We start from the raw sequence: 27,380 nt of genomic DNA, 5'->3' as shown, positions 1-27,380 counted from the left end.
CCAAGCCGGCTCCCTCCCGCGCTCGGCCGGCCGCACCGTCGCCGCCGCCGCCACCTCAGACCGCGGGTTCTTCGTTGTCACGAGCCGGAGGGAGGGGGAAGGAGCCGGGAGTCTCCGGGCTCCGGCGCGCGGAGATCGTGGCGCCCAGTCACGTGCCGCTCGCCGGGCCAATGAGCGCCGGCGGGCGCGGTGACGTCAGAGCAGCGGCGTGGCCGATGACAGCAGGCCCCCGTCACGTGGTGGGGTCCACTCCAATGGGCGGTGCCGGGCCGACCTGATGTTCCCGGCGGCCCGTGCGTCGGCGGTGGTTGGGTGGTAAGATGGCGACTGTGAGTCTGCGGCTCGGCGACTTGGTGTGGTGAGTCCGGGCGGCCGGAGCCGGGCGAGATGCGCCGGGGAGCTGCCTGCTGGGGTGCAGAGTCAGCGGCCGACCCTGGAGCTGCCTTTCCGCGCGCTCCGGGGCGCGGACAGAGGGGACGAGGAGGCTGTTGGCGCGACGCTGGGCGGAAGGGGCAGTCTGGCCCCGGGGGACCGAGGCCGAGGGTGGCCGCGGAGGGCCGGGCTCTGAGTCCCGAAGCCGGCCCGCGGGGGACGCCAGCAGCCCCGGCATGGGGACGCTGGGTTGCAGGGTCTTGGCTGAGGCGGCAGAGCTGGGGAGTCCTGGGGGCCACCTCTCGGGGCTGGTCCGTCAGAATCCGCGTTGCTTTGAAAACCGACCTGTGCGGGCGGCTTGGCCGGCGGTGGCGACCCCGACCTGCCGGCGCTGTCGGCCGAAGGAGCCGAGCGGGGACTTCTCGTTGGCGGCGGCGGCGGCGGCTTGGCCGGGGCCCCTGCCGTCCCGGGCGGCTCTCGTGGTCCGCGCGAACCCAGACTCGGCCGTGGTCGCTCGTCCACCCGGGCGGACGCTGCCGGTCCGTCTGTCCGAGTCCGGGCTGGGTGTCCTGGTGACTTCAGCCCGCCCTAGCGAGGGGAAGTCTGTGTGTGCGGAGGAAAACCGTCCCCCGTCCCGGTCACGAGCGAGTCCGGGCGGCTTTGTGGTCCGCGGGAGGACGCACCGCGGTGTGCGGGTTTGCGTTCGGCGTCCGAGGGCCCCGGGCCCGGCGGTGGAAGCCACGGCCAGAACTCGCGACGGTCGGTCGGCCGGAGGGTGCCAGCTGCGCCTCGAGTGGGTCGAGGGAGCTAGACTGGCTTTCCCAGGGCAAGTTCTGCAATGTGTGTGTGTGCGTGTGTGTTTGTTCTCTCTAGGGGGAAGCTCGGCCGGTATCCTCCTTGGCCTGGGAAGGTGAGTCTTGGCAGCAGTGAGAGACGGCATCGGGGTTGAGTCTTCCTCGGGAATGTAAGGTACCCGGCACTCGGCCTCCAGCGCTGGGTCAGCCGCGCCCACTCGAACAGCGCTCTCAACGTGTCAGTTATTACAGACCGCGTCATCCGCAGCTTGCGTTTTCTGAATCAGAGATGTTTTGTGAAGTTTTGGGTTTTTTTTAACCTCAGAAATCAGTTCTTGTTTGAATGTAGCTTTATGCTTAAATCAGACAAGAAGAAAGTGAATCAGTACATCCTCCAGGAAGAGAGAGATCTAAATGTAGGCTATTGAAAAACCAAAGTATTTTTGTCCCAACTAAGTTTAAATTCCTCCCCCCCCCCCCCCCACCATATGTGCTGCTCCAGTGCGTCTTTGCAGAAGTTGGCATTCCAGGGTTTGCATGAGGTGAGCCGGCGTAGCTTTCCAAATGTTCTGTTTTTATATTCTTGCTGGAAGCCCAGGAAATGTCTTTAGATTCTTTGCAATATGGTGTTTCCTGTGCCTCAGTTGTCGTTTATTTTCATTATACTCTGTCTCGGCTCTGCCTGCACAGGGACTATTTTGAGGAACTGGCCTGTCCATTTCTCCAGTGAGGACAGGGGTCACATTGCAGGCAGGTTGGGTCAGGGTGGGTGTCCATGTAGTAGAACAGCAGTCATAGTCAAAGGGGTACTGTCTAGTGGACAACCTGTTAGTTATTTGAGATTTTCTAAACTATTTGCACATTTCCGTGTATCTCAGTAGAAAAGTCCCAGATTTGGATAAGTACTAGGACCTGGGTTATTTTTGTACATATTATTTTGGTGTTTTGTTTCACTTTTTTTCCTCCCATCTTAGAGTTGTGGAAAAATCCTGCCTAGTGGGATGCTATGTCTCCTTTAAACCTTTTTTTCCCTCTTATCCTCCAGATTGTTAATCCACCCAAAGACTTGAAGAAACCACGTGGAAAGAAATGCTTCTTTGTGAAGTTTTTTGGAACAGAAGATCAGTGAGTAAAGTTCACCAGGAGTTTCACTTTGCTTTTGTTAGGGTGTTACCTGCGTCTGAGCGACTTTGAAAACGTTCTAGGGATCCTTAGTTCAGTCTTCTTGTGGTATATAAGAAAAGCACATCGCTCTGGCTTAACAGAAGGTGCTATTCTTACCTCACAGAAATTGTCATGGGGCCAGTAACAATGTCAATGAGGTAAGAACTAGGGTTCATCAGTTTCTAAATGTGATCAGCACACTGAGACAGTTTCTCACATCTTTCTTTACCAAACTCCATTGGCGGTTTCTTTTATAAGAGCTATGGTTGACTCTCTTCTCGTATCCACATATCATTACCGTTCGTTCATGAGGTATATAGTAAAAAAGCTTTGTTAGTAGAAGTAACTGTTTAATCCTCTTGTGTAACTAGATGACTTGCTCTAGCATCGCAGTAGTGAGGCTCTCATACCAGATGTGTGCTAAAGCTGAAGAAGCCAAAACCATTAGTTTGAGATCCCTAGGCCTGACCCAAAGCCACAGTGAGGGGAAGCGTGTCAATGAGTTTCCGTGATTTGTTGAGTTTTCTCACTCCATCAGGTTGATGGCCTGGGTCTAGCTAGATGGTGATTCTTTTTTTAAGTAGTTGTGTTTCTATTCATAATGCTTATTGGGGAAATAAGCTTTAGATTTGGAGAAAAACGTGACTTTTCTGATAAATTAATACTGATGGTTAAAATATTCATTCCTGGAGAGCAATACATAATATTACACACGAAGATCCTTTGTAAACAGTGTTCTTCCCTCACTCAAAGAGCGTGCTTGCTGGTTTAGTGCCTGCATAGCATGTCTACCTTCCCATTACAAATAACCCAGCCCTCAATACTCTGTCCCAAACTAACTCACCCTCCTAATGGTGGCAGTGTTTCAAGGGGGTCAGCTAATGCAGAGCCGCCAGAGCCTCCTTGAAATGCCTTGGGTTCCATAAGGAAGTTCATCCTGGTGCATAACGCAGGTGTTGGTTGTGCATCCGCACTCTGCGTGGCATTCCTGAGAGATGTGAACGCCCAAAAAAAACCGAGTGTTGTAGTCCTCACCTTGCAGGAGCTCAGAAAGTGACAAGATAAACATTTCAGAGACAATTGTATGTAGAATGAGTGATGCAGGAGATTATCTTGGGTTTCTAGAAGCAGGAGCGGTCCATAGAGGAGAGTGAGGTCCAGGAAGGCTGTGGAAGCGCTAGACCGTGAATCCTGCTCTGGACGGGGCAGAAGGATGAGGCAGGGCTGCTCCTGGCAGTGAGCGTGCTGCGAAGCTGGGTGTCGTGGGAAGGGAGAGTAGCTGGTGCTTGGCCATAACAGAGGCAGTGTGGTTGGCCCAAACTTGGTTGGCTAAATGAAGAATTACACAAGTCTGAAACAGAAATGGCAGCTCGGCCAGGTTACAGAGGCCTGAAAGTCTGATAAATTTTTTTAATGCTAAAAGGTGTGAACTCTGCTCCCTGCTTATAAGAGTTCCTAGAAACAGGGTGATGAAAATCGGAGTTGAGTCCATTTCAGCGCTCAGCCAGGCAAACAGAAAAAGCCAGTGACTTATACATGGAACCTGGAGGCAGTTGTGGGGATGTGATTCTAATTAACTGACTATAGGTGGGGTTCATAAGCAAGCGAGTGGGAACAACTACTGGATACGATGTGTTCAAACCTTCTAAATTCCTTTGATAAAAGTTCCACATAAACTACTGTTAAAAATTAAGTCACCGTGGGGCTTTTGTGGGTGGGTAGTTAACTTAGGAACAAAGAAGGGTGCTGCCCCGGTGATCCCTTCAGTACCTTTTGTTATACGAGGTAAGCGCTCCAGATCGACCAGTGGCAGAAAATTACTTCCAGGAAAGAACGGTGTGTTTGTTAGTTGTTGTGGGTCTGATGTGCATTCAGGTACCGCTTCCACCAGCTCCAAGACCTGGGCAAGCTGTGTCACCTTTCTTAGCCTCCGGGTCCTCCGGGTCAGGAGATGATGCCTCCTTCCTCATGGTTCTGAAGGGAAGGTAGTGTCACTTAGGTTTGGTGTGGGTTGGCGTACGACAGGTGTTCCGCAAATATTAAGTTGGTATAAATCTGTGCCAAGAGAGGAAGAGCACTGGTAAGAAGCAAGTTTCATATTTGTTTGAAAGGCAGTTACAGAGAGGCAGAGGTTCCCATCCACTGGTTCACTCCCCAAATGGCCGCAACGGCCAGAGCTAAGCCAATTCGAAGCCAGGAATCAGCAGCTTCTTCCAGATCTTTTCACGCGGGTGCAGGGTCCCAAGGACTTGGGCCATCTTCTACTGCTTTCCCAGGCCATAGCAGAGAGCTGGATCAGAAGTGGAGCATCTATCTGCTATGGCCTGGGAAAGCAGTAGAAGATGGTCCAAGTGCTTGGGCCCCTGCACCCGCGTGGGCGACCCGGAGGAAGCTCCTGGCTCCTGGCTCCTGGCTTCATATCAGCGCAGCTCCGGCCGCTGCAGCCAATTAGAGAGTGAACCAGTGGATGGAAGACCTCTCTTTCTCTCTCTCTCTGCCTCTCCTTCTCACTCTGTGTAATTCTGACTTTCAAATAAATAAAATCTTAAAAAATAAAAGTGGAGCAGCCAGGACTCTAACCAGCGCCCATATGGGATGCTGGAACTGCAGGCCGCAGCCCCAAGAAGCAAGTACTTTTAATTAAGGAAAGCCTGAGAGAGACAGACACACTGTGTCCATGGGGTGAAGGAGGCAAGTGTGGAGTTTGTTTCAAAAGAGAGGACTCAGAGTTGGAGATTCCTAAGGATGTCAGCCAGTTACGTTCTTTTGACCAAAAAGGTTTTGAATACAAAATAACTTGTTTAGTTCTTGTTTGGCTTATGCTTCCAAAGGGATTGGGCAGAACTAGTCAGGGCCTAGAAAAGGAGACCTTGTCAGACAAAAAAGTCGGGCTCTAACTGGGGAAAAGCAGAGACTGAAAAATGTGTGTTCAGAATCTGAAACAGTGAGTGGCCTTGAGTAGCTAGTTCTGAGAGGGCACTGTAAGCGGAGCCCTGTGGGACTGTGTTTAGGACAAGCATGAGAAGCCCTGTGAGAAATGCATTCAAGACGGTTTTCTAGGGATGAGAAGCACGTTACAAAGGACAGAACTGTAAGTGGTAAGTCTCTCTTTACCATTTGACATCCAGGAGAGGCACGTGTGAGCGTGGCACATCGAGGGACGGGCGCTGCTTTAGTTACTGGACTCTAACCAGTGATAGATAGGGCTATTCGTGAGGAATACAGGATTGAGTCAGGGATGTTCAGCTTTTTGGTTTTGTTTGTTTAAGATTTTTATTTAATTATTTGAAAGAGTTACAGAGAGGCACAGACAGAGAGAGAGGTCTTCCATCTGTTGTTTCACTCCCTAAATGGCTGTAACAACAGCTGGAGCTGGGCTGATCCAAAGCCAGGAGCCAGGAGCTTCTTCCTGGTCTCCCACATGGGTTCAAGGACCCAAAGACTTGGGCCATCTTCTACTGCCTTCACAGCCCATAGCAGGGAACTGGATCGGAAGTAGAGCAGCCGGGACTTGAACCAGTGCCCATATGGGATGTCAGCACCGCAGGCCAGAGCTTTAACCCACTATGCCACAGTACTGGCCCCAGGGATGTTCAGTTTTTTTTTTGTTTTTGTTTTTGTTTTTTTTTGACAGGCAGAGTGGACAGTGAGAGAGAGAGAGACAGAGAGAAAGGTCTTCCTTTACTGTTGGTTCACCCTCCAATGGCTGCTGTGGCCAGCGCGCTGTGCTGATCTGATGGCAGGAGCCAGGTGCTTATCCTGGTCTCCCATGGGGTGCAGGGCCCAAGGACTTGGGCCATCCTCCACTGCACTCCCGGGCCATAGCAGAGAGCTGGCCTGGAAGAGGGGCAACCGGGATAGAATCCGGAGCCCCGACCAGGACTAGAACCCAGTGTGCCGGCGCCACAAGGCGGAGGATTAGCCTAGTGAGCCGCGGCACCGGCCAGATGTTCAGTTTCAAAACTGAACAAATAAGGAATAGATACATGTAGTTACAATTTTTTTTATGTTAGCAAAAAGCTTTATCCAAGAGTAAAAATAGTAGTCCCTTATGACAAAATGTACAGTGACTCAAATTTTCTAAAAACCTAATTTCTGGCCGGCGCCGCGGCTCACTAGGCTAATCCTCCGCCTTGCGGCGCCGGCACACCGGGTTCTAGTCCCGGTCGGGGCACCGATCCTGTCCCGGTTGCCCCTCTTCCAGGCCAGCTCTCTGCTGTGGCTAGGGAGTGCAGTGGAGGATGGCCCAAGTCCTTGGGTCCTGCACCCCATGGGAGACCAGGAGAAGCACCTGGCTCCTGCCATCGGAACAGCGCGGTGCGCCGGCCGCAGCGCGCTACCGCGGCGGCCATTGGAGGGTGAACCAACGGCAAAAGGAAGACCTTTCTCTCTGTCTCTCTCTCTCACTGTCCACTCTGCCTGTAAAAAAAAAAAAAAAAAAAAAAAAAACCTAATTTCTTTTTCCCCTCTCTCTCCTTCCCTAACAAACTGTTTTTCAGTTCCTCTGTTAGGAAGAGAGGGCCAGACCTGCCTAATCAGGGCTTCCTGGTGAGGGAAGGAATTAACAAGATAGCTGGGTTCAGTTCTCTGAGCCAACTGGCCGAGGTAAAATTGCATACAGATGCTTGATGAGGTGTTTTCATAGAAATACAAAGAGTGACCAACGCCATGGCGTAGCAGTAAAGCTGTGCCTGCAGTGCCTGCATCCCATATGGGCACTGATCCGAGTCCCACTTGCTCCATTTCCGCTCCCGCTCCCTGCTATGGCCTAGGAAAGCCATAGAAGATGGTCCCAGCACTTCGGTCCCTGCACCCGTGTGGGAGACCAAGAAGAATCTCCTGGCTTCGGATCAGCTCAGCTCTGGCTGTTGCAGCCATTTGGGAAGTGAACCAGCAGATGGAAGACTTCTCTTTCTCTCTCTGCCTCTGCCTCTGCCTCTCTGTAACTCTGCCTTTCAAATAAATAAATAAATCTTTAAAAAAAAGAATACAAAGAGAAAAATGACTTCAGGATAGCTTTACTAGCACCATCAAAGACTAAGTGTCAGGTGCATTAGGGTCCACCTTGGACAGCACTGGTCAGTAGCGGTTGCCCAAAACAGCAGGGATAAAGCTCGGGTTTCAAAGTTTCATCGTTGTCTGTCGACGGCACAGTGGAAGGAGTATTTGTTTAGTTTACAGGTGCTCAGAATCCACCAGAAACACCCGACTCAAACAGTGAGTGCATTGTAAATGACTGCCTAGGAGTAGCAATCTTCACTGATCGTCATGGAGCTCCTTCAGGAAATGGATAGCGTCACTGATCTGATCCTTAGTTTTTCACAGATGAGGAAACTGGGAGGCCAGGGCTTTATGGATTTAAGTGATACGATGTTGAAGAGTCCGGCGTTAGGTGTTGCTGACATTCAGATGTATCTAAGGTGGGCCAGGTCTGACTGAGTGTCAGTGGTCCCAGTCAGTGGTAAAACTTTTGTAGAAAAATCTGCTGGTCACCTGACTGACTCACTTTCCCTATATATATATACATCCCACACCATGTAACACTTAGCAAATTGAGCCAGGTGGATAGTGAGGGCCACTGTTCCAGGTGTTGGACTGAGACAGCAATGTCTCTGTGCCAGGGATGGGAGTGGCTCTCCTCGAGAGCCTCGGTTAATGTCTCCTGTGCTACTGATGTCTCCCTTTGTGGCTGATGCTATAGGCTCCAGGAGCAGGTGTTATGCAGTGGAATTGTGGGAACTGGCCCAGAAAGAAGTGGCTGGCCAAGTTGACATAGGCAGCACAGCTCAAGGCGTCCTCCAGCAATTGGGAATGTTGTCAAGTTTGGAAACAAAGTCTGCGTTTATCTTCCCTGTAAGTCTTGGTGCCTGTAAGGTAACGTAAGGTAATCCTTGCTTGAAATTAACTGAGGAGTTCTTCATTTGTGTGTGTGTATCACACATGTATGTTTTCCAGTGTCTTCATTTCTGAATAGTTTAGACATGGACCTATAACACCTCTGAAACCGACAACTTGTCATATTTTTATACATACAAGCACGTGTTTCTTAAAGATTTATTTTATTTATTTGAAATAAGTTGCAGAGATACAGAGGGAGAGATAGAGATATTTCATCCACTGGTTCGCTCCCCAAATGGCCCCAACTTCTGGGGCTGGTTCAGGCTGAAGCCAGGAGCCAGGAGCTTCATCTAGGTCTTCTACATGAGTGCAGAAACCTAAGGACTTGGGCCATCTTCTACTGCTTTCCCAGGCCATGGCAGAGAGTTGGATTGGAAGTAGAGCAGCTAGGACTCGAACCAGCACCCATATGGGATGTCAGCACTGCAGGCAGTGGCTTTACCCACAATGCCGGCCCTGTATGATTTTCATTTAAGGGAAAAGCAGGTCAGAGTGTGGAAGTTTTTGAAATGTGTTGTTTTTTTTTTTTTTTTTTTTTTTTTTTTTTTTTTTTTTTTTTGACAGGCAGAGTGGACAGTGAGAGAGAGACAGAGAGAAAGGTCTTCCTTTTGCCGTTGGTTCACCCTCCAATGGCCGCCGCGGTAGCGCGCTGCGGCCGGCGCACCGCGCTGTTCCGATGGCAGGAGCCAGGTGCTTCTCCTGGTCTCCCATGGGGTGCAGAGCCCAAGCACTTGGGCCATCCTCCACTGCACTCCCTGGCCACAGCAGAGAGCTGGCCTGGAAGAGGGGCAACCGGGACAGGATCGGTGCCCTGACCGGGACTAGAACCCGGTGTGCCGGCGCCGCAAGGCGGAGGATTAGCCTGTTGAGCCACGCCGCCGGCCTGAAATGTGTTTTTTTTTTTTTTTTTTAAGGTTTATTTATTTAGGTTTTAAGCTTTTTATTCAGTGAGAGAAATGCATAGGAGAGTGAGGGCCATATCTAAGAGAGAAAGGGAGATCTGGATTCATCCTGAGCACCAGGAGCCAGCAACATGGAGGAACATGGAGGCGGGAAAGCATATAGCAGGCGGCCCAAAGGCCATGTGCCCCGAAGGCCATGTGCCCCGAAGGCCCGGAGGCAGCACAGGGATCAGGATCAAGGGCTGGGGGGAAATAGAAGGGGAAAAGGGCTGTTTATTTATTTGAAAGGCAGAGGCAGAGAGAGAGAGACAGTCAGTCAGTCAGTCTTCCATCCATTGGTTCACTCCCCAGATGGCCACAACGGCCAGAGCTGAGCTGATCCAAAGCTGGGAGCTTCTTCCGAGTCTCCCATGTGGGTGCAGGGGCCCAAGCACTTGGGCCATCTTCTACTGATTTCCCGGGCCACAGCAGAGAGCTAGATCATGAGTGGAGCAGCCAGAACTTGAACTAATACCCATATGGAATGCTGATACTGCAGGCAGCAGTTTTACCCACTATGCCACAGCACTGCCCCCCCCTCCCTTTCTGGTAAGATTTTTTATTTATTTGAAAGATAGAGTTACAAACAGAGGTAGAGACACGGGGAGAGAGAGAGGTCTTCCATCTGCTGGTTTACTCCCCAAGTGGCCATAACCACCAGAGCTGGGCCAGTCTGAAGCCAGGAGCCAGGAGCTTCTTCCAGATCTCTCACAAGGGTACAGGGGCCCAAGGACTTCAGCCATCCTCTGCTGCTTTCCCAGGCACATTAACAGGGATCTAGATCGGAAGTAGCCAGGACTTGAAGTAGCACCTATATGGGATGCTGGCACTGCAGGCTGGAGTTTTAACCCGCTGTGCCATAGCACCGACCTCTGAAATGTGGTTTTTTTGTTCATAAGATTTTATTTTTTTGTGAGGTAGAGAGAGGAAGAAACAGAGAGAAGGGTCTGCTATCTGCTGGTTCACTCCCCTGATAGCCACAATAGCAGGAGCTGAACCAATCAGGAGCCAGGAGCCAAGAGCTTCTTCTGGTCGTCCCACACAGATGCTCAGGGCCCAAGCACTTTAGCCATCTTCTACTGCTTTTCCAGGCCATTCGGGAGAAGGGTAGCTGGGACCCAAACCAGCACCCATATGGCATTCTGGAGCTGCAGGCAGAGGCTTAGCCCATTACGCCACAGTGCTAGCCCCTAAAATGTGTGTTAAAATTAATTTTTAATGGACTGATCCCAGAGTGGCTTTTCTGTATTTGCTAGTGAAGAGACTGTGTGGAAAGTATACCAGAATACAGGGTCAGTTTGCTGTGGGTGGCTGTGTTACAGGTGCCTGTACCCCAACAACTAGGCAAGAGCTAGGCCTCAGAGCAAGCCTACACACCACGAAGTCATGGTCAGAATTCTCTGGGAAGTTGAAATAACCCGTGTTCTGTGACAGAGGCCTTTAGTGAACTGATTGGTTGTTTTTAAAAATAGTACACGTTGGCTGGCGCCGCGGCTCAATAGTTTAATCCTCCGCCTTCGGCGCCGGCACACCGGGTTCTAGTCCCGGTCGGGGCGCCAGATTCTGTCCTGGTTGCCCCTCTTCCAGGCCAGCTCTCTGCTATGGCCCGGGAGTGCAGTGGAGGATGGCCCAAGTGCTTGGGCCCTGCACCCCATGGGAGACCAAGAGAAGCACCTGGCTTGTGCCTTCAGATCAGCATGGTGCACCAGCCGCGGTGGCCATTGGAGGGTGAACCAACAGTAAAGGAAGACCTTTCTCTCTGTCTCTCTCTCTCACTGTCCACTCTGCCTGTTAAAAAAAAAAAAGAAAAAAAAAATTACATGTTGTGGTTCCAAAAACAAAAATCAGGCTGAAAACAACAAAGACAGTTCGATTCACTGCCATCCCTCAGCCTCTCAGACTGGGTTCTTGTGTGTCCCTGCAGTGGTGACATTTTCTAGAGGTGAGATAATCCATGCATAGTGATGCGTGATCTAGAAGTCATAGTTTACTTTCTCCTTACCGTTGCGCCAGCGGCGGTGTGCTGCCACACTGCTGATGGCCATCTTGTTCTCTTCCACTTAGCCAAATACCTTCGGTACCTTCCATGTTCTTTGTAGTGAGCTCAATGATTGCTAGTTAGCTTGTTCTTAAGCATTTACTACCACAAACCAACTGTGCTGAACATAAAAGCAAAGCCTCTTACTTTAGGCAAAACTTGAGTAAGTTTTGATTTTCTGACTTGACAGCCCTTGTCAAAATAGACTAAAAAGGTCAGCTCCGTCTGGGTCTTGGGGGATGAGAGAACCACTGGTTACAGCTTCTAGCAAGGGAAGAGACTGACGTTTCACTTAAAACCCAACAGGAGCAGCAGCCTTACAAAGCTGAGCATTCTGGCACCTTTCCACACACTGGTTGGATCTGCAGTATAGCCCCAGTGATTATTTATTTAGCACCAGGTACATTCCAGGCCCAGCTGATATGCCTCCACAGGGTGGAGAAGACAGAGGGCTTTAAGGGGAGAGATTTGTCCTAGTGGTTAAGACTCCAGATAGATTGCCCATGTCCCACCTCCAAGTGCCTGGGTTCAGTCCCTGGCTGCAACTCCTGATTCCAGCTTCCTGCTGATGGCAGACACTGGTAGGCACTGCTCTTGGCTCAAGTAATTGGGTTCCTGCCACCCCAGGGGGAGACCTGCATTGAGTTCCTGGCTCCCCCAGCTTCCATCCCGTGGCCATGCAGGCATTTGGGGATTGAACTCTCAGATGGGAGCACACTCTCACATTCATGCTCTCCCTTCCTCCTTCCCCCCTCTGACTCCCTCAAATAAATTAATAAAAATGGAGGGTTTTGCAGTATAGAGTTTAGAGGAGGAATTCTATTCAGATAGCCAAAGTGATTTAAATTTGGTTTGCTTTCAAAAGATAATTTTCCTAGGGCTCTAGTGAGTTGGTGTTTCTGATGTGATAGTAGATCAGTTTCTTAAGTAGATTAAAATTCCATGCATTTATCCTTTTAAAGTCATATTTGTACTGTCTGGTTCACTTAGCAACCTGTTTTAACATTACAGAAGTGGTTATAGAGAGGAAAATTTCATGTTAGTATCTCAAATTCCTATCTGGAGGATGAATGGAATTTTGGCTGTCTGTTCCTACTGGCAGAAATCAGTAATCCAGTTAAAATGCATCAGCAAAAAAATAGGTGTTGATTTATTGGCACTTCCTCCACCGGCATCCTCGCCTTTCCATTCCCTCTGAGTCAGATGCTCATGTGAGGCTGGGAGCAGAGGCAGGGGTCAGTGATCCACGAGGCGCCTGTCCCATCTCAGGAAGCTTCATAGAAACATTGCTGCTCTTCTGCCGGAAATGAGTGCGGGTCTCAGCTCTCAGCAAGAAGACACCAGGCCTGAGGGCTGTGGCTCTTTAAGCTCCATCCCCGACACCGCGTACATTGTGTCTGAACGCTAGATAGTATGGCTTTCTGGCCAGCCTGCCTTGGCCTTAGATTGTTCAGTCCGTCTTCGGAATTCCTGTAAGTGCAAGGGGAGGCAGAGGAGCCAGTTCAGTGCTATGTTTGCTGGGAACTACAGAGTCCAGCTTTCATTCCACTTTTTCTCCCTATAGATTGGATTCATTGGCTCTCATTTCAAACTTGTGGCTGAATTGGTCATTAGAAAGCTGTCTGGTTGCAGCTCTGTGCCAGAGAGAGCAGTGCTGGGGTCCTCCTTCCACTCCTGGTCTGCTGTCTTGCTTTCGCAGGATGACAGTGCTGGGGTGTCGTGCTGGGACAGACTTCTCGTCAACCGCTGCTCGTGGTAGCACAGCACCCAGAGGACAGGCTGTGGGAATGGGTTGGTAGTATTATTTTTGTGTACAGAGGTTAGCAATTTTGCTATTACTAGTGAAAATTCTCTAGCTCTCTCTACAGAAGAGAACCTTCAGTTAGTGAGGTAGCCCAGTTTCTGTATCCTTAACCTGATCCACTTTTTCTGAAGGTTGTGCTATGAAACCTTTGAGTTTTACAGGGTAAAACATGCGTAAATTAATGGCTACCTCACCAAGCCTGTAAAATCCTCTTTTACGCTTGGATTCTGTAAGCTGAACGGCATTTAGGAGAACCACAGGCAGCCATTGTGCCAGATTTGTTCAGGCCAGAGTGATAATGCACTGCTTTTTTCATTTTCATGTGCTAACACTTCGACTATAGGAATCAGACTTCAGTATTCTACCTACAGTTCTCAAGGTGAATCTCACTTTTAAGGGTCTCCTTTCGTGATTGTTGCTCCTGTTCCAAGCTGTGTGCTCCATGTTTTGTGTGGCTTGGTAGCCATGGATACCATCATTTATGAGCAGACAGAGGCTTAGTGGCTGCAGGCATCTCTAAGATGGATATTGGAAGATACTGCACTCTTCAGCTCTGGTAACCGTCTCAGGTCTCAGGTGATGGGCAGATGGTAAACGTGACTCACATTGTTGGCACCCAGCAAGTGTCTCCTTGCAAGGAATCCTGCCGTAGTAGGTGATGCTGCCAGGCACCCTGCTTGCCAGGGATCGCTGTGGGGCCTTTTGTGCTGCGTGGGGAGAGTGGGAGAGCACCCTTGGGTTTCTTCTGCCCTGAGCAACCGCAGGGTGTCTGTGGCTGGGCGTGAAAAGCTGGTGAACGAGAGTGGAATAAGCAGCCTGCAACACCGTGATCTCCCTGCAGGAGTTTGTGGTGGTTGTGCTTAACTTGTTTCAAGAAAATACACCGTAAGCGCAGGAGTTAGGGATGATTGATAAATTGTTTTGCAAAAATATCAGGCCTATTTCAAAGTCTAGTTGAACCCAACGGGCACAGTGTGCTGGAGAGGTCCTGAGCACTGTTGGGCAGCGTGGATCATACCCTTCCTTTGTTTTCTGATAGTGCTTGGATCAAAGTGGAGCAGCTCAAGCCATATCATGCTCACAAGGAGGAGATGATCAAGATTAACAAGGGCAAGCGGTTCCAACAGGCTGTGGATGCCGTGGAAGAGTTCCTCCGGAGAGCCAAGGGGAAAGACCAGGTGAGAGACAGAGGGGTGCTTTCTGCTGACACCAGACCCATTGTTTCTGCGTAGTAGCTAGCAGATTAAATGGTACCAGACCCAGAACCGTTGTTATGACATGCTCATGGAGAGAGCTGCTTCAGTTCTGAGGCGGCAGCACTTTGCTCACCAGCTTGAACCCCATGCATGCGGCTCACTGTTCTGGATTAGGTCATTGCCTCTAGGAAAGTGGCTTGGATCAGGAGAAGTAGCTCAGCTTTTGAACACAGCACTGGCCGTTTCCGTCTTGTGGTGCGGAGATGAGGAGCACACCCACTGATACACATACCCTGCCTGGGTTCAGATCCCACCTCTTAGCTTTGGGACCTTGGACAAGCGACTTGATTTTTTGTTTTTTTAGTCTGCTTTCCCCAACGTAAGTGGAGGGTGACAACAGAACCCGTTTGCTAGGACTGTTGAGAGAACGATGCACATCAAGAGCCTATGGCAGCGTGTGGCCTGTGTCAGCGGTGGTGGCTGCGACAGCTGTTGTGGTAGTCATCATTATTATTATTAAACTTTCAGACCTCATCCCACAGTTCTGCTGATGACAAGAATCGGCGTAATTCCAGTGAGGAAAGAAGTAGGCCAAACTCAGGTGATGAGAAGCGCAAACTTAGCCTGTCTGAAGGGAAGGTGAAGAAGAACATGGGAGAAGGAAAGAAGAGGGTGTCTTCAGGCTCTGCAGAGAGAGGCTCCAAGTCCCCCCTGAAAAGAGCCCAAGAGCAGAGTCCCCGGAAGCGGGGTCGGCCCCCAAAGGATGAGAAGGTTGGTTTTCTCCCTGCAGCTTCTGGGATGAGTGACGTCCCTTTGTATAACTAGAGCTGAGCTGTACGAGATGCTTCCACTTACAGAGTGGGCCTAGAGTCCTGTGCCAAGTGCTTCCCTAAAGAATTCTGACCAGGAGACGAGACATGGCCTGGGTGCTGGCACGAGGGAGGCACACCCGAGCCGGCATGCAAAGGCCAGCTGAGGAAATGCTGTCCCAGAGATGGCGGTACTGCCCACCTCAGCCTGGTGCTGGCGTGGGTATTCTCGGTGCAGGTGGAGAAAGGTAGGCTGCCACTGAACTGTGGAGGCCTAGGGGCCTGGGTCTGCTTCAGAGTGTGGTCCCAGCCCTAGAGTCCATGGGGCCCATGACACTCTGAGCTGGGTGTCAAGGTGTCAGTGTACTCCCAGCTGTGCCTTAGGAGTCGTGGAGGGCAGAGAAAAATGGCTCTAAGCCAAGTAGAAATCTAAACCCAGGTGCGGATTCGTAGGGAATGAAAGCACATATTGAAAGGCCGTATGTGAGGCGTGGCACCTGATTCCATAGAGCATGAATGAGCAGGGAGAAGCAGACCATCAAGGGGAAATGGCAGTGGCTTTCTCTCAAAGGCAGAGGAATGGAGCTGGCTTTACAGGAAGGGGGCCCGTGCTGTTTTGAATGTGACAAATTTTAGGTGAGGCCTCAGCAGGCTGGAGGCTTGGGGCTACCTCAGGACTGGAAATGTAGGCCTGGGAAGTGACTGTAGGAAAGAGGCTGGAGTCTTGAGACGGGCTGAGTTGGTCTTGTGAAGTGAGGAAAAGACAAGAGAAGCCAAAGGCTGCTCCACAGAGGATGCCGTGGTCTGGAGGCAAGAGGCGGAAGCCCCAGAAGACAGTCAAGTGCAGGTGAATCTCCTGTCGGCTGCAGAATGGGGGTCCAGTCTTAGAAGCCCGGGAAGGAGAATTCTGAAGCCAGTGGTGGTCTGTGGTAGCCTCAGGGAAAGGTAGCAGAAGCTTGGAGGCTATAATATTTATAGTTGTGTTTTGTTTTTGTTTGTTTGTTTGTTTGTTTGTTTTTAAAGGAAGAACTCTGAGCTAGATTGGGCCTGTGATTGCTGTTGTGGGTTAGAGAAGGCCCTTCTCCCTGTTAAGTGACCTTAGATTGAGGGAGCAGATAACAGCGAGTGTGGAGGAGGCGCCCTCCCTGGGTAGCTGTGAGCCCAGGGACAGAGAAGGTGTACACGGACTGCCAGCTACAGTGCCTGCGGAGCCCTGCAGGGGGTGTGGCTTCTCAGTTATCTCCTGGGGATCCTGAAGGAATCTGGGCTGTTGGATTTTACCCTTTTTCCAAATTCATACTGCCTGACATCTTAGGCCAAGCATCTCAACAACTCCTGTTGAGAGAAACAGCTTTTCGGATGAAGAGAAGTGCTAAGGAGAGATGGGACCGATGACCCCATGGCTTGCTACAACTGTGTAACCTTGGCCGAGTACCTTCACTTTGGTTTTCTCATCTAACTGCTGGGGTAATAAATCATTTGTGCCTGGAAGTTTGTTGTGAAAATTAAATGAGAACTCAGGCAAAGCATTGAGAACTCTGCCTGCGGTGCCCTGGGCACTTGGTGTGCCTGCACTTGTTGTTTCACGGGCGGGAGCCCGCTGTGCCGTGAGAGCCAGGCAAGCCCTTCAGGGCAACCCCACAGGACCTTTCCTCACAGGCTCCCAGCAAAAAGCAGTCTGCCCTGGCATCTGAGTTAGGAACTTGAAGGGCAGTAACGTCCAGCCGGGTCTCAGTGCAGAGCTCTGTCTGCTGTTGACCCTCGCGGGTCCTTTCTGCCCGAAGTGACAGAAGATGTCTGCAGGAGAGCACAGGGCGTCTGCGCCACAGACACAGCTACTTCAGCTCAGCAGCGTCAGACTCACAGGAAGTTTGGGCTCTGGAATTCGGGTGCATCTCATGAGCTAACGTATTCTGTGGGGGGGGGGGTGTGTGTGTGACTGTCACCATGGTAACCGTCACCTGGCTGGCAAGATCCGCTCAGAAACAGTGAGCAGTAGCACAGGGTGATAAGAGGCAGAGCCCCAGCCAGTGCCATTCCAGGCGTAATCTCCTGCCCCGGGAGGATTAACGCAAAGGGCTGACCTTGATCGCAGAGGTGTGTACACGCAGGAGGATCAAGACTGGGTTTGTGTAGACTGTCCTGTGAGCCACTCCCAGTGGCACACTCAGGCCCTCTCTCTGGGGCTCTTGTTCCCTAGTCCTGAGCTGAGAGCACCGCTCTGAGGGAAAGAAGTAGCATGGTCAGGCTGACGTTCCACACTCGCTCAGAGAGCAGCGATTTGGGAGTCAAGCCTCTCCTTGGTGCTGGACCAAGAGCCGTGGCCTCCTCTTCCCATTGCGGTTGTCACCCTTGGCAGGTCCCTAGGGCTGCTTTGTCTAGGACATCTTGCTGCCCCTGGCCACAGGTGGCCGTTGATTCAGCAAGTGTTTACTAAGGACTTTCACTGCAGAGCAGGTATCTAGGCATAAAGCAGCAGTAAGGACAGACAGGGCCCCTTGGGAAAGAAATGTGCTCAGTTCTTCAGTAAATATTGAACCCTGACTTAAAGTCAGGCACAGTTCTCAGCATGGCGTACAAAGTAGGCAAAATTGACACAGTGCTTTCCTTAAACATACTTAAAATTACTTAATCCTGGGGCCAGATTCCCGGAGTCTGAATTCCGTCTGCAGCACCAGTGAGTAGTTCTGTGACAAGGGCACCTCGGCTCTCAGTGCGTGGTCTTCTCTTCTCTGAAGTGGAGATGTCACGGTTCTGTGTCATGTGATACTGGGATTTCAGGAGCCTGCCCGTGTGAATTAGTGCTCCTGATAGCACGGTCTGGCACACAGCAAGCCCCGCAGGAACATTTGCATCATGTCTGTAGCACATCAACTTCTGCAGACTTAGGGCAGCTCTGAAGGAATGACGTTTCCCCAGAGACCTGGAGGGAGCCTGTGAGCCAGCTGCGAGGTCCTGGTGTGCTTAGAGTCAGGTGGGGGGCCATGGGGTGCCGGTGAGCTGGAGAGTAGAGGGAGAAGAAAGAGGATGTGGGTCAGAGATTAGCGTGGGGCTGCAGAACCTCATAGGACCCTCCTCCCTGTTGGCCATGAAAATGAAGCTTCCGCTTCACCGGGTGTGGTGGAGGCCGGAGTCTGGCAGGAAAGCATCTGTCTTGACTTTTTAGAAGATCACTCGGCTGCTCCCTAGTGGCTAGAATGTGGGGTTTCCAGAATGGAAGCTAGAAGATTGATTGTTGACTCTCCGGGTGTCAGGTGGTGGTGGCCTGAACTTGGGTGTTGGTAGCAGGGACGCTGAGAAGGGGTTGCCTAGACACCTAAATGTAAAGCTGCAGTTGCTGCTGATGGATTAGGAGAGAGAGGGCCCAAGGATGCCTGGTAAGATTGGGAAGAGTGCAGGAGGAACGGTTTGGGCAGGCCAAGTCAAGAATTGGGTGGGGCCTGTGCAAACTCCGATTAGATGTCCAAAACAGAGCAAAGAGGAAGCATGGGTGACATGTAGCAAAGGACCAGATGGTTTGCTCAGAGGACCGATGACACTTTGCTCAGGGACAGTGTGGGCCGGGCTGTGGGGAGGAGGAGCTACTCGATCACACCAGGTCTTCCGCTTGCATCAGCCTGCACAGGACACAGGGCACTCAGGTGCTGACTGCCCCAGGTGTTATTATGGTGAGAAGTTTTCCCACTGCAGACCACGGGGGGAGGTGGGGGCTCCCTGATTCCCTCCATCCTTAGGAAGTTAGATGTGAGGTCACAGCTTTTTGTTGCAGGAATGAAGGAACGCTCCCTTTGTGTTGAGGGGAAGGAGTTGCTGTGTTTGAGAACATGCTCTGTCTCCCGAGGGACAGCCCTCACAACCTTGCCCAGGGGCCGGCCCGAGTGCCTACGTAGAGCACGGCTCATGCTGGGGGTTTAGTTCAGGGTGGAAAGGAAGCAAAGTGTCTTTATGCTCTGCCTCTCCCTCTGTAGGATCTCACCATCCCCGAGTCTAGTACCGTGAAGGGGATGATGGCTGGACCGATGGCCGCGTTTAAATGGCAGCCGACCGTGAGCGAGGTAAACGGCTCTCCTGCGGGCAGCACAGATGCTGTGGCAGAGCTGGCTTCCTGGCATTACTGTGTGATCCTCTTCCTTTTCCCCTTTTCTTGTGGATGGCATTTGTGTCTTACTTACTGCAAAAACAGTACAGAATCCTGTGAGGCTGAAAAGTGAAGGTCTCCCTACTCTGCGGTCAGTGCTGTTGCTGGATGGAAGGGGCCCCAGACCTTGGTGTCCTCTTGCCATTCCGTGACTGGACACCTGTGCATGCCTTCTGTTGCCTAGCCTAGCATTGCTTTTCAGAGCAGTGAGATCATGCCACAAGCTGTCTTCACGTGATACTGTATGAGCGCCCCCACCCATACGTGAGAGCATGGATGTTTAGTTGCTAGGCTATGTGGCCTGCACATGGCTGCACCTGTTGCTAGATGTCTTTGAAGCTCTGCAGTGGCTGGCCCCCCACCCCACCCCAGTGTTCTGTTAATGCTGATCCTCACAGGTCCGGGGTGGGTACAGTATGCCAAAACCTAAAATTAGAACAGAACCCTGAGAGGTGAGACAGCTTAGTGTGCTGAGTCTCCTGAAGTGCCTGGTGAATACTGAATTACAAACATCAGCGTGCTTTTTAACATTTTCTCATAGTATTGTTGAAATAACTTGTTTACCAACCTATCAGAAACTTGTATTTCCTTCCACTTGAAGCCAGTTTTCCTCCACTGGAACAGGGGTTGTTTATAAGACACTAGGCCAAGCCTGGGAAAAGTTTCCAGACAGATGTAAAAGAATCTCTGAGGTGTTCATCTAAAGGAGAATCTAGTTACAAGGCAGAAGGAAGTGACCTCTGGTGGAAAATAACTTGTTTTATTTAATCATTTTCTGGTTTCAGCCCGTTAAAGACGCAGATCCTCATTTCCATCACTTCCTGCTGAGCCAGACAGAGAAGGTGGGTTGCTCTTTTTTTTTTATTTATTTATTTGAAAGATAGAGTTATACAGAGAGAGAGAGAGGTCTTCCATCCTTCCATGCGCTGGTTCACTCCCCAGCTGGCCACAATGGCCAGAGCTGTGCCGATCTGAAGCCAGGAGCCAAGAGCTGCTTCTGGATCTCCCACATGGGTGCAGGAGCCCAAAGACTTGGGCCATCTTCTACTGCTTTCCCAGGCCAGAGCAGAGAGCTGGATCAGAAGTGGAGCAGGCTGGCGCTGCAGCTCAATAGGCCAATCCTCCACCTGCGGCGCCGGCACATCAGGTTCTAGTCCTGGTCAGAGCACCGGATTCTGTCCCGGTTGCCCCTCTTCCAGGCCAGCCCTCTGCTATGGCCCAGGAGTGCAGTGGAGGATGGCCCAAGTGCTTGGGCCCTGCACCCGCATGGGAGACCAGGAGAAGTACCTGGCTCCTGGCTTTGGATCAGCACGGTGCACCGGCCGCAGCGCACCAGCCGCGGCGGCCATTGGAGGGTGAACCAAGAGCAAAAGGAAGACCTTTCTCTCTGTCTGTCTCTCTCACTGTCCACTCTGCCTGTCAAAAAATAAAAATAAAAAAATAAAAGAAGTGGAGCAGCTGGGACTTGAACCAGTGCCCATATGAAATGCCGGCACAGCAGGCGGCAGCTTGACCCGCTCCGCCACAGCGCCGGCCCCGGTGGATTGCTCTTCAAGGCTCTTGGTCATTGGTCGGAGGCTGGCCTGAGGGGAGGTGCTGCTCCGGCAGGACCATACCCTGCCAGTTGCAGAAGTTACACTGGGCTGTGCAGTGCCCAGAGCATCGAGCTACAGAGTCCCAGTGTAGATTGACTTGTGAACTAGGCATCGAGGTAAAAATAAACCAGAAACAAAGAAGTAAAAAGCTTTGAAAACTCAGCCAAATGTGTGGTTGGTTGAGACATTCACGGTTGCCTTTGGAATTAGGAGCAACAGCCAGACAGCGTGAGTGGCTGGCACTCATGAAGGAGCCACAGACATGGCAGACACGCTATGACTTGCTGGTCAAAACAGTGTCCAGCCCTGCAGATGTGCAGGAAGTGGTTCCTGGCATCTGTGAGGCCATGGAGTAGGCTGCACTGTGGCAGCACCCAGTAGCAGTTTGTGGCTTGCAAGTCAAACAGAACAGGGTACCCACCCAGGCACACTGACCAGCTCTGGGACTGGCGTGTGACTTTAGGCCTCTGGTTCTCAGTGTCATGGTCAGCAGAAGAACATTGCATAGTTACACAGAGAACTGAATGAGCTAATACACCTTAACGTTCCACTGTATTTGGAGTTCAGTAAAATTACACAAGTAAGTGTTTAATGTTAATGTCACTTTAGGCCTATCCTTTTAGGGAAACTGAAGTGAATACCAGACAAACGTTCAATTTAATGAGCAGCCTTTTCCCTCCCTCTTTCTTAGCCAGCTGTCTGTTACCAGGCAATCACAAAGAAGTTGAAAGTATGTGAAGAGGTACGTTAGGTGTCCATGCCTCCCTGTTGTGCCTGTCACTGAGCGCCTTAACGTGGGCAGGCTACCTTGATGATTTTTGCTTTCTATCCCTAGGAAACTGGATCCACCTCTATCCAGGCAGCAGACAGCACAGCTGTGAATGGCAGCATCACGCCCACAGACAAAAAGTAAGACTCTGGTCATAAGGTTCCTGGGACTCAGGTTCTGTAGGGTGGGGGCGTATGACCCCAAGGGGACATTAAGTGTTGTGTCCCAGACATCGCTGAGTGGAGGAGACTGTCTGCAAGGTGATGCGCATGTGATCCCCAAAGACCCACAATGCAGAAGGGTCAGTGTAGGTCAAAGTACAGAAGCAGCAGAGGATGTCTAGGGCTTGGGAAGGAAACTTGATTTGAAAACAACCAGATGTGATCAGAAACGAAGAAAGAGGCTTTATTTGTCCATTGTCCCATTCAGGGAGAGAGAAAGAAGTGCGAGAACCAGAAAAGACATTGGGACGAGACAAAAATTACGTGAAAATAGCAGTGGTAGCAGCCAGCTTCCACGTTTCTGGGATGCAGGAAGGAACAGCCTGGGGAAGTGTGGGTGAGCAGAGCGTGTCACAGAAGGACTGTGATGGCTGCTGCTTGCAGGGCACCATCAGGAGCTACAGGAGAGGCAGGCGTAGAGGAAGAATCCATGTACTGGGGTAAAGGACTTGGCCTTGAAGAGGGTGGAAAAAGCCCCAACCCTATCGACAGCAGAGAAACTGAAAGGGCAAAGGTGAGAGCCAGGAGGCCTGAGTCGGCAGGCGATGAAAGCTGACCCTGATTCTTGTAGTAGAGGAAGCAGCCCCCATGACTTTCATGGATCATGACATGCTTTAAGGTGGCATCTGAAAGCCCTGCTCTCTGGGGAGCTGGTCAGGAAATCATCTCAAGGGCTTGAGACCAGTGTCTGCTTCCTCACTACAAAGAATTGTTAGCACAGACCCTCTGTCCCAGCAGTAAGGGAACCAAATTTGGAAGACTTGCTCAGAACTGTACCATATCTACTTTTCTCTGGCAGTTGAGGGTTTAGAAATGCCTGGTTACGTTTAGGGACACTCTTAGACACACAGTAGAAGAAGACACAGTGTCAGTGTCAGTGCCTTATCACAAGACCCCTGGCTTATCACACTGCCGGGGTTTGGGGCCATCTCAGGTCCCCTTCCCAGGTTTCTTTGTGGGGGCAAGCCTCATGTACAGGAGGAAGGACACAGCCTCACCCTGTCCCTCCCACTCCACCTTGAACTGATCATTCTCTGTCTATTTCAGGATAGGATTTTTGGGCCTGGGACTCATGGGAAGTGGCATCGTCTCCAACTTGCTAAAAATGGGTCACACAGTGACTGTCTGGAACCGGACTGCCGAAAAAGTAAGCCCCCTAGGGTTGGTCCCTTTTAGGCCTCTGGAGTGTGGAATAATGAAGAGTAAAACCTCTTCCTGTTGTCTCTGCGTGCAGTAAAGTAGGAGAAGCCAAGCTCCCAGTCCAGCTGGTGGAGAGGTTGACACAGAGGCTTAGGAAGTTATTACAAAAACTAAAAATACCCAGGAGTTATAAAGAAATGTTAAGTACTTAAATAAATTTACTCTGGTTGGACATTATACAACTTGTATATATAACAAAGATCACATAGTACCTCACAAATACATGCAATTTATTTATTTATTTGAAAGTCACAGTTACGCAGAGAAAGAAAGAGAGGCAGGGAGAGATGAGGCCTTCCATCTAATGGTTCACTCCCCAATTGGCTGCAACAGCCAGAGCTGTGCTGATCCGAAGCCAGGAGCCAGGAGCTTCCTCCAGGTCCCCTAGGGGCCCAAGCACTTGGGTCATATTCTGCTGTTTTTCCAGACCACAGCAGAGGGCTGGATCAGAAATGGAGCAGCCAGGACTCGAATGGACACCTGTGTGGGATGCCGGCACTGCATGCGGCGGCCCCACCGAGTGCGCCACAGCGCCAACCCCCAATTTTTATGTTTTGTATAAAATGGGAAACATCCATCCCTGCCATTACTGAAGTTTTTGTACTCCTGTGTGTACTTACATATATGTGCATACATGTTCCTACTGCACTGTTTACATATGCAGCAGATGCCATTCATACCGAGCGTGTGACTGGGTCTGCTGCATCGCCGTGTTGCATGGCTGCCCTGCCTTTGAGTGTTGGAGTGGCCCTGCACGGGACTGTGCCTCAGAGTCCGCTCAGGGGCCTTGGAGATAGACTACCTCTGTGCTGGCCAGTGTGGGGCCAGTAGTCGTGTTTGGTTGTTGAACACTTGAAATATGGCTAGTACAACTGAAGAACTGAATTTTTCTTCTATTTCATTTAACCTTGTGGCTAGTGACTACTGTATTGGATTGCGTGCCATATTGGACAGTTCAGAAGTTCTTAAAATTTTTTGTTTTGTTTCTAATGTTTATATATTTTTTATCTATTTGAAAGGTGCAGTTAGAGAAAGCATCTTCTGTCCACTGGGTCACTCCTCAAATGGCCACAATAGCCAGGGCTGAGCCAAGCCGAAGCCAGGAGCCAGGAACTCCATCCGGAACGCCCACATGGATAGCAGGGGGCCTAAGCACTGCTTTCCAGGCACATTAGCGAGGAGCTGAATCGGAAGTGGAGCAGTCACTCGAGCTGGTACCCACGTGGGGTGCTGGTGTTGCAGGAGATGGCCTGTCCCCCTGCATCACAACAGCAGCTCCAGTTCCGGAGCTCTCAGCCTAGGGCTGTGGTCCTGTGTGTACCTGAAAGGGAATTCTGTGTCTGTGGATGTACAGCTCTTAGAAGGGATCATTCTCATCTAAGATGTACCAAAAGGAGGGAGGTTAAAAAGAACTGCTCTCTGGAAGGTGGTGTAGTAGAGCGTGCATTGGAAGGGATCCCAAGTGTGCACAGCGAGGTGCTGCTGGGACTTGTGCATGATATGAGTTCTTCAGAGCGTCCCACTGAGGAGCAGGCGTTTAGCCTGCCTGTTAGGATGCCTGCATCCCACATGGGCGTGCCTGGATTCAGTGCCTGGCTCCAGCTTCCCACAAACGTGGATCCTGGCAGGCAGTAGTGTTGGCTCAAGTGGCTGGGTTCCTACCTCCGCATGGGAGACATGGACTGCGTTCCTGTCTCCCAACTTTGATCCAGCTCACCCCAGATGTTGCAGGCATTTGGGGAGTGAACCAGTGGATAGAAAGTGAAATTAAATATTGATGGAGATTTTTCTAAGCCTAGGAGTGAAATTCACTAAAGAAAAGATTGATTTTTTTATGGTAATTGCCTACAACAAAAAAATAAAATTGAAGGAAATACCATCTAGAAGTACTCACAGCAAATATGATGGAAAAGGGATAAAGCATTTGTTTGATACAGTTTGATAATTCTGAGACAAAAAAAAATAGTCCACAAAAGAGGAAATATAAACCAAGATATAAAAATGGTTCAGTCATCAGTAGTAGTCCAAATATGTCAACCAAAATGTTGGTATTTTGGGTTGGTTAAATTATCAGGTTTTTCAATTTTCTGTCAGTGCTGGTGATTTGAGAGCTTTCTGATGACCATTATAAATTGACACAGCCTCATTAGAAAGTCTTTTGTTTACATCATATTAATATATGAGCTTAAAAATATCCTTTGGAACCTACTTATGGAGACTGAAATTCAAACCATAAAGTCATGCCTAAAGGTGTTTGTTGGTGTCATTTACAATTAAAGATGAAAGCAGACTATCTTAACCACCAGGGAGACACTTGTTTTGTGCTTCCCATGAAGTAGCACATTGTTCTAGGCCCCAGGGGTACAAAAACGCAAGACATCCCATCCACATCGCTCCAGAAGTCAGAGCTCGGGCTCTGGTGCCCCAGGGAGGCTGGCCAGAGGACTGGTCCAGTCTCGGGCCTCACTGGGGTGCTTGCTCTGCACATCCCGAGCTCACAGGAGGATCTGTGACTTTTGCAGTGTGATCTGTTCATCCAGGAGGGGGCCCGCCTGGGAAGAACCCCCGCGGAAGTTGTTTCAACCTGTGACATCACTTTCGCCTGTGTGTCAGATCCTAAGGCAGCCAAGGACGTAAGGATCCCCTCCTCTCCTTCTGCCCTTCCTTCCTCCACTCCTGTGGAATGTTTGTCCCTGGTGGGTGAGGGGCTGAATTCCCTATCTGGGGCCATCGCCCATTGCATAAATTGAATACAGACTTCCTTGAAGTCAGAACAAAAAGTGGCTTGAAGTCTGGGCTTCCTCTATTCTTGTTAAATTGGAGCACTGGGGCTGAGTGTGACTTTGGTTCCCGAACAAAGCTCCTGTTTGCTGTCCCTGTGTTTGTGTGTTTCAAAGTTCAAGTGCAGTGTCACCCATTTAATCTACATATATCCAGAGAATCCCCCAAAAATACTGAGGTTTTGTGTCCTTTCATGGGTGGGGACAGTTACAGATCAGCAGGAGCATACTGAAAATGCTTTTCTATCCCTTGCGTATTTAATGGCTCTTTCCTTTTCAGCCTTAGTCGTTAACTTCTAATCGGGAAATGAGCCCAAAAGCAACAGGATTTTGATCGCAAGACCCTGGGGGCTCCGGAGTACCTAGCTGGGAGCCTGGGCTATTGCTTCTCCTTGTATCCCCACAGCTGGTGCTGGGCCCCAGCGGTGTGCTGCAAGGGATCCGCCCGGGGAAGTGCTACGTGGACATGTCAACAGTGGATGCTGACACAGTCACCGAGCTGGCCCAGGTAGTAGCCTTATCCAGGCTGGCTGTCCAGTTGGAGCACAAGACCACCAAGACTGAGCACCCAGAAATGTGGGCAGTTCAGTTACTCAAGCGAAAGCCAGAGAAAGCAAAGGAGAGTCACTGGCCTATTTTACTGTCCACCTTCAAAGCTGCAGCTGGTCTGAACCGTCATGAGAGGTCACTGTAGATCCGGGTGTGGGGATCAGGTCCTGTGGCTGGTGACCTTACAATGAGAAGCACTCCGGGCTGGCAGCTTGTCCTGTTTGGTATAAACAGCTGCCTGCAGTTGGCACCAGCCGAGTGTTCTTCCTCCCAAGCATCTGGGTCCAAGTCAGGGAGCAGTGACTTTATGACCCATGTCCTTAGTGTAGAAGACGTTAGGGCCAGGCAGTGCCCAGAGCCAAGGTCTGTTTGGCTAAGCATTGTGCTTGGTCTAGACTTTGGTCTTTGTAAGACATTGAGAGTAAGTGGGAGCCTGTGTGTGGCTGCAGCTGCTCTTGTTACTCCACGTGGCTCCTGGGCAGTTGGAGGAAAACCTGCCTGACTCTTCACCATGTCCATCCTTAATCCAGACGTTAGCTTTGAGACCTCAGCTCGTAAGGGTTGCGCCTCTGTGGTTCTGGGAGGTGTGATGAGCAGCTGCGCCCTACCTCCTCTGCACTCGTCTCCCTGCCTGGAGAGCCCTGTGAGAAGCAAGGCCTCCAGAGCTGTGACTTTGCCTTCCAGGTGATTGTGTCCAGGGGGGGCCGCTTTCTGGAGGCCCCAGTCTCAGGGAACCAGCAGCTGTCTAATGATGGGATGTTGGTGATCTTAGCAGCCGGAGACAGGGGCTTGTACGAGGACTGCAGCAGCTGCTTCCAGGCGATGGGGAAGACCTCCTTCTTCCTAGGTAACATGTCTGCCCACCCGTTGGGCCACATCAGGCCTGGAGGCTGGGGGGCCACACCCCCACACTGCTGACAGCGTCCATCTCACTCGGCCTCTGCCGGGAGCCCCCTGGGAAGGTTTCCTTTGGCTTGCACAGTCAGTGCCTGGAAGGAGGAAGAGCCAGTTCTGTCGGGGGCAGGTGAATGGGGCTCCCCTCAGTGCAGAGGTGGGTCTGAGCAGGGGTGAGGGTGGGCAGAAGAGGCCCAGCCGGTGAGATTCTCAAGATA

The 27,380-nt window shown here is 50.9% G+C and overlaps 1 protein-coding gene across 3 annotated transcripts in view; it reads left to right on the top strand.

Moving 5' to 3' along the window:
• Positions 1–257: 257 nt before the first annotated feature.
• GLYR1 (glyoxylate reductase 1 homolog) overlaps positions 258–27,380 on the top strand; it is a 35,178-nt gene continuing 8,055 nt past the window's right edge. Inside the window, exons 1-13 of one of the 3 annotated variants that reach the window (XM_062180631.1) lie at positions 258–358; positions 1,246–1,282; positions 2,212–2,291; positions 14,051–14,189; positions 14,736–14,978; positions 18,985–19,071; positions 19,940–19,996; positions 21,441–21,491; positions 21,585–21,658; positions 22,787–22,886; positions 25,462–25,572; positions 26,126–26,227; positions 26,953–27,115. In XM_062180631.1, the coding sequence (XP_062036615.1) occupies positions 321–358; positions 1,246–1,282; positions 2,212–2,291; positions 14,051–14,189; positions 14,736–14,978; positions 18,985–19,071; positions 19,940–19,996; positions 21,441–21,491; positions 21,585–21,658; positions 22,787–22,886; positions 25,462–25,572; positions 26,126–26,227; positions 26,953–27,115 (1,282 nt within the window). In that variant the 5' untranslated portion in view covers positions 258–320. The remainder of the gene's footprint in view (positions 359–1,245; positions 1,283–2,211; positions 2,292–14,050; positions 14,190–14,735; positions 14,979–18,984; positions 19,072–19,939; positions 19,997–21,440; positions 21,492–21,584; positions 21,659–22,786; positions 22,887–25,461; positions 25,573–26,125; positions 26,228–26,952; positions 27,116–27,380) is intronic. The other 2 variants (XM_062180633.1, XM_062180632.1) reach the window with 2 other exon arrangements.

The sequence above is a fragment of the Lepus europaeus genome, chromosome 21 (genome assembly GCF_033115175.1).
Source record: "Lepus europaeus isolate LE1 chromosome 21, mLepTim1.pri, whole genome shotgun sequence".
Lineage (NCBI taxonomy): Eukaryota > Metazoa > Chordata > Mammalia > Lagomorpha > Leporidae > Lepus > Lepus europaeus.
The sequence above is the reverse complement of the archived record's forward strand: the minus strand, read 5'-3'. Positions and strand labels throughout refer to the sequence as shown.